General features: G+C 40.6%; 3 protein-coding genes across 4 annotated transcripts in view; 1 reads left to right on the top strand and 2 right to left on the bottom strand.

Moving 5' to 3' along the window:
- Positions 1-3162, bottom strand: part of LOC107704935 (amine sulfotransferase-like) — a 9139-nt gene extending 5977 nt beyond the window's left edge. The window contains exon 1 of the mRNA XM_016508000.1: positions 3069-3162. Within this exon, the coding sequence (XP_016363486.1) occupies positions 3069-3075 (7 nt within the window). The 5' untranslated portion in view covers positions 3076-3162. The remainder of the gene's footprint in view (positions 1-3068) is intronic.
- Positions 3163-3505: 343 nt separating this feature from the next.
- Positions 3506-5329, bottom strand: part of LOC107704933 (zinc finger with UFM1-specific peptidase domain protein-like) — a 5968-nt gene continuing 4144 nt past the window's right edge. The window contains 6 exon segments of the mRNA XM_016507995.1: positions 3506-3638; positions 3758-3978; positions 4133-4296; positions 4769-4931; positions 5019-5152; positions 5154-5202. Coding sequence (XP_016363481.1) covers positions 3591-3638; positions 3758-3978; positions 4133-4296; positions 4769-4931; positions 5019-5152; positions 5154-5202 — 779 coding nt within the window. The 3' untranslated portion in view covers positions 3506-3590.
- The window catches only part of LOC107704934 (importin subunit alpha-6), a 15163-nt gene continuing 13789 nt past the window's right edge, over positions 3956-5329 (top strand). For both annotated transcript variants that reach the window (XM_016507998.1, XM_016507997.1), the window contains exon 1: positions 3956-4020. In XM_016507998.1, coding sequence (XP_016363484.1) covers positions 4005-4020 — 16 coding nt within the window. In that variant the 5' untranslated portion in view covers positions 3956-4004. The remainder of the gene's footprint in view (positions 4021-5329) is intronic.

Raw genomic sequence — 5329 nt, 5'->3', positions numbered from 1 at the left:
GGAGCAAAATCCTTCATCCTCCGTCTATAGCGCATTGTGATTGGATGTTTACGATGTCAATACAGGAGACAAACCAATGGGCCACTGGCTGCTCGCTGTCCGTGCGTGATGGTCATCGGCAAAAAAAAAACTTCTGTCGGCCCACCGGGAAAATAACCGGTATGCCCGATTACCAATCCAGCCCTGCTGTCAAAGAATGACTAAACCTCGAGCCAATAGCCTTCGAGTATGAGATGTGACGGAGCATGTGATTTGTTGAATGTAGTGAACGAATACGCCCTTCACTGCAGTGGCGATAATGCTCCTAAGGAGTTATTCGCCATAAAACAAGAAGAAGAAGAAGAAGCCCTTCACTGACCGAGTTTCTTTCGAGTCTGAATGAGAGAGATCTTCTCGTTCGTGAACGAAATGACCGAACTGGTACATGTCGTTCGTGAACGAGTTGAAAAGCGGTTCTCAATTCCAGTCTTAGCATACCCCTGCTCTGCATATTTTGTATGTTTCTCTTATTGCTTCAGACGTTTGTTATATTTGACTGTAAGTGCCCTGCGAAGTGGACATTACCGGATATTCCGCCATGATTCCAGTTTGAATGGAGCGTATATGTTCCATACAAAGGGCATTTAAGTGTGCGAGACGTGAATTTAAATTGTATTTATTTACAGAGGTATATTATGTCTCACTTCACGCTTCACGTATGTGTGTGAAGACGCTGCAGGCAGCGGCGCAGCGCAAATCTTTAAATGAATATTCCGAAGTGAAGTAAACTTCAACGGATTTCCCCTGCTCCGGGAGTAGGGGACAATGGACACTGTGTAGGGACCATGTCAATCGGAACACACCATACAAAGGGCATTTAAGTGTGCGAGACGTGAATTTAAATTGTATTTATTTACAGAGGTATATTATGTCTCACTTCACGCTTCACGTATGTGTGTGAAGACGCTGCAGGCAGCGGCGCAGCGCAAATCTGTAAATGAATATTCCGAAGTGAAGTAAACTTCAACGGATTTCCCCTGCTAATGGGAGCAATGGACACTGTGTAGGGAGCATGTCAATCGGAACACCATTCATGCACGGAGCTCACTTCTAACGAGATGATGATCTGAATCAGGTGTGTTAACAAAGTGGTTGCATACTGTCCCGAATCAAAAAAGTCCAGCCCTAAGTCTCTATGATACTCTTCTCTCTAGATAAAGAGAGACATGCAAAACATGCAGAGCGAGGGTACGCGAGGACTGGAATTGAGAACCGCTGAACTGGTACATCTCGTTCGTGAATGAAATGACCGAACTGGTACATCTTGTTCGTGAATGAAATGACTGAACTGGTAAATGTCCTTCGTGAACGAGTTGAATGAACTGGTACATCTCGTTCGTGAATGAAATGACTGAACTGGTACATCTCGTTCGTGAACGAAATGAATGAGAGTGTACCGGGTCCAGTCGGCCATTAAGCATGTCAATCTCGATCAGCAATCGGCAGAAAGCGGATGCAAAGCGCAGTTATAGGTACTGTGCAAATAAACTTGTTTATATATTCATATTTGGCATACAGAACATAACTCAACGTTTAATCCCCGATTTATGAATGTGTAAATGTCTGACCAAACAATGAAAATGTTAATTATGCAAGAAAACCCTGTGCTTTGGTCATCTGAACAACTTATTTAGACTTTATTTATTTAATGAGTAGATTATGCACACATTTTAATAAAGCCAAATCAGTTTTTTGTAATAAGTAAATACGTGCGTTGACTTAAAGTGGTCATATGATGCGATTTAAATTTTTCCTTTCTCTTTAGAGTGTTACAAGCTCTTGGTGCATAAAGAAGATCTGTAAAGTTGCAAAGACTAAAGTCTCAAATCCAAAGAGATATTCTTTATAAAAGTTGAGTCAGCCACGCCTACCTAAAACGGCTGGTTCTAACACGCCCCCACATATCTACGTCGCTATTTGGGAAGATTTGCATAACACCGCCCAAATGTTCACGCAAAGAAAGAAGGCTAACTTTTATTCTCGCTGTAGTTTTGTTGTTTCCGCCTCCATGTCGTGTGTGTTCTGTTCTTTTTAGCAGCATCATATGACCCCTTTAAGACATAACACATAAGACACTCTTTTTCGCCACCTGCTGGCGTATTTATGTAATATGAAGAAATGGTCACTGAACGAATCAGTGAACGAATCTGAACGAATCATTTTCATTTCCGTGACCTCTCGCGCGATCTTGGCAAAAAGTCTCACGATTTATTTCCGGAACATGATGCATGATGGGATACACTAACCCTCGAATACCGCTCCTTGGACAAGGGGATTGGCTTGGCGGAAGTCAAGTGTTTGACCTTTGCTCTCGTGCTTCTCATCTCTTCGACGTTACAAAAGCGCGTTCAACTTCAAATCAGAGTTAGTGAAACTTTTTAAACGCCTCGAGACTTTGTCCCCCCCCCCCATTTTACTGCGCTGTGTCTCACATTTTTAAACGCGGTTTTTTTTAACTATGTAAGTTACTAAAGCCATTTAATTTTGCAATGTTAAACATGAAAAACGATCTGCGTCCCTTTTTACAAACGGAATCAAACTATAAACACAACTCGGTGTTACGTTAAGCGTTTTCTCCACCACAGACCACCGTTATTGATACTTATCAGCTAATTTACATATAGTAGCCCATTCGTGATGAATAAGGGGCAAACGGCATTTGAAAATACAACCGCTCATTGTAAGTTAATTTTAGATCAGTTCCACGCAACTTTAATGTGTGTAAATGTTGAAACTTAACATTTACTAAGATTAATAAATCATTTAGTTTTTTAACTGTTAATTTTAATGTGGTTAACTAACGTTACGAAACTGAACCTTATTGTAAAGTCTGAGGAAGAAATCAAGTAATGAAACGCCATCTTTGTGGCAGCAGATGTTTGTGATAGAAAAAAATAATCTGTGAGAGAATTCTGGTTCTCCGTGCTAATTTTTTGTACATTAACCGTAAGATGTGTGTTAGTGTTAGTGTTAGTCCTAAACTGTAGTGTGCTGCCTTCCTGGTTAGTTCAACCATGCGGTTTGCTTACCTGCCATCTCTGTCTCTCTCGCTCCTCTGTAGTGACCGTGAGATGCCAATCCGTCCTGTGACTTGTAGGTTGTCTGCCCTGATTAAATCAGGAGGTGTATTTTAACACATTTGATCAGAAAACAGAGAAAGGAGGGGAGGATCTGTAAATGACTTGAATTTGGCCTGTGGGGTGGGAAAAAGGAGTGGGATGCTTAAAGTTCAGATTTCTTCAGAATGCATAAGGCTGACAAACATCCCTTGACCACTGATGGTGCCGACAATAGATACTGTACCATATGCATACAACTGTAGTTTAAAAACAAAACGAGCTGATTATTCAATGAATCAAAATCTAAAAACTGAAGACTCACATCATAAGTAATAATAGCTGACTAATTGTGCAGCAAGTCAGATAAAACTCTGTTATTTTTTATTGACATTTATACAAAAATACAGTTTTTCAGTCTGTTTAAAGGGACTAGTTGATAAAAGTAGCAGGAATAGTAGATAAAATTGCAGCCAGCAGATGTGGACAATTCCATCAAGGAATTTTCTCAGCACATAGTGTCCTTGAATTAAGAATGCGGCTCTGAAAGACACAAACATGCCAAAAATATGTCAACAGTCTAACAAAGACTACAGATACGATATGTCCAAATGTAATACATAACTTGAATTCCTGCAATGAATTCCTGAAGCCAAAATTACCTGTTTCTCTTCAGGCGTTAACAGCCCTTCTACAGCAACCACTTGATACTGTCTGTGTTTTAGGCTACCGGGGAATTTGCGCACACGTCGTACCATGGTAGCTGCTGTATCCTGTGACAGCACCTTCCTCATTTCCCTTGGTACACACCCCGGATCGAAGAGGAGCAGGCATAGGTTGCCATTTACTTTCTGTTCCACTCCTACTATAGAGCGACTGTGGCCTAATCATAAAGACAGGATAACACGTATGTCATCTTATAAAGGCAAGTCTGTTTCTATGAGGATAATGCTATCTTGAATGTCACGAGGGAGAATAAATTCACTCTATTTTAATTAAAGGGCTGTTGTTTTTTTACAAGAGAAATCTTGAAATACCTTGGTGCTGGAGGTGTATAGGTGGTAATGTCGTCTGCACTATTTTGGGTGGCAGTCTTGCACCCCTACTGGCAGAATGTGAGAAACACTGTTTCACCCACTCAAACAGTCTGGGGTGTGTGTCTCCTGGGCCAGTGGGCTTGTGAAAATCCATAATTTGGGCTCTAAAAATTTTTATGTAAAGTTAAGATGTGAAATTAATAATATTTAAGCTATTTACATGTTTGCAACTATTCAAAAGTTTGAGGTTGGTTTGATTTTTTTTTTATGTTTTTGAAAGAAATCTCTCACCAACGCTACATTTATTTGATCAAAAATACAGTAAAATATTATTGCAATTTTTTTTTCTAGTTAAAATAACTGTTTTCTATTTTAATATTTTTTAAATGTAATTTATCCCTGTGATGGCAAAGCTGAATTTGCACAAGCACAAATCATTCTGATGTGATGCTGTGGTGCTCATGAAAAACTTCTTATTGTTCCCAATGTTGTGCTACTTAATATTTAATTAGAGAAAGCCTCGATACATGTTTTCAGGAGTCTTTGATGAGCAGAAAATTTACATATATTTATCTTTCTGACCCCAAACCTTTGAACAGTAGTGTGTGAATGTAAACTTGGGGTTTCAGTACGTACTTCACACTAAGGGAGGTGAGAACTGCATAGATTTCTGTAGCTCCTATCCAAGCCCGTGTCCCCTGCAGTCGATGGTTGAAGTGTGAAGCACCCTGAGGATCAGCACCTTGACCCCAAGCCTCCTCAATTAAGGCTTGCACTCTCGGAATGCTGGGAACTGAAACTGCGAGGGAAAATTTTATGATGGGTACTGTTACAAAGAAAATCAACATGCAGCCAAGAGAATAACATGATGTTACTGATGTTATACCAGGTAAAAGTTTATACTGCTCCATCCTATGCAAAGATGAAAGAAGCATCTGGAAGTTTCTGTAGCCACATCCCCAACCTTTGTCCCCCTCCGATGAGGAGTAGTGATCAGTCTCAGCACAGAGCCACACATGTGCAGTCAGAGGCGTCCCTCTGATAGTACCTATACAGAGCTCCCATAAGTCCTGAAATAGAAAGATTAAAGGCTGATTTATACTTCTGCGTCGGACCTACGCCGTAGCTTACGCATAGACGCACACCCATACGCCGTAGCCTGACGTGCACCTCTCCAAAAATCTAACAGCGCGTCAA

The sequence above is a fragment of the Sinocyclocheilus anshuiensis genome, unplaced genomic scaffold (assembly GCF_001515605.1).
Source record: "Sinocyclocheilus anshuiensis isolate Anshui unplaced genomic scaffold, SAMN03320099.WGS_v1.1 scaffold702, whole genome shotgun sequence".
In the NCBI taxonomy this organism is placed as follows: Eukaryota; Metazoa; Chordata; class Actinopteri; order Cypriniformes; family Cyprinidae; genus Sinocyclocheilus; species Sinocyclocheilus anshuiensis.
The sequence above is the reverse complement of the archived record's forward strand: the minus strand, read 5'-3'. Positions and strand labels throughout refer to the sequence as shown.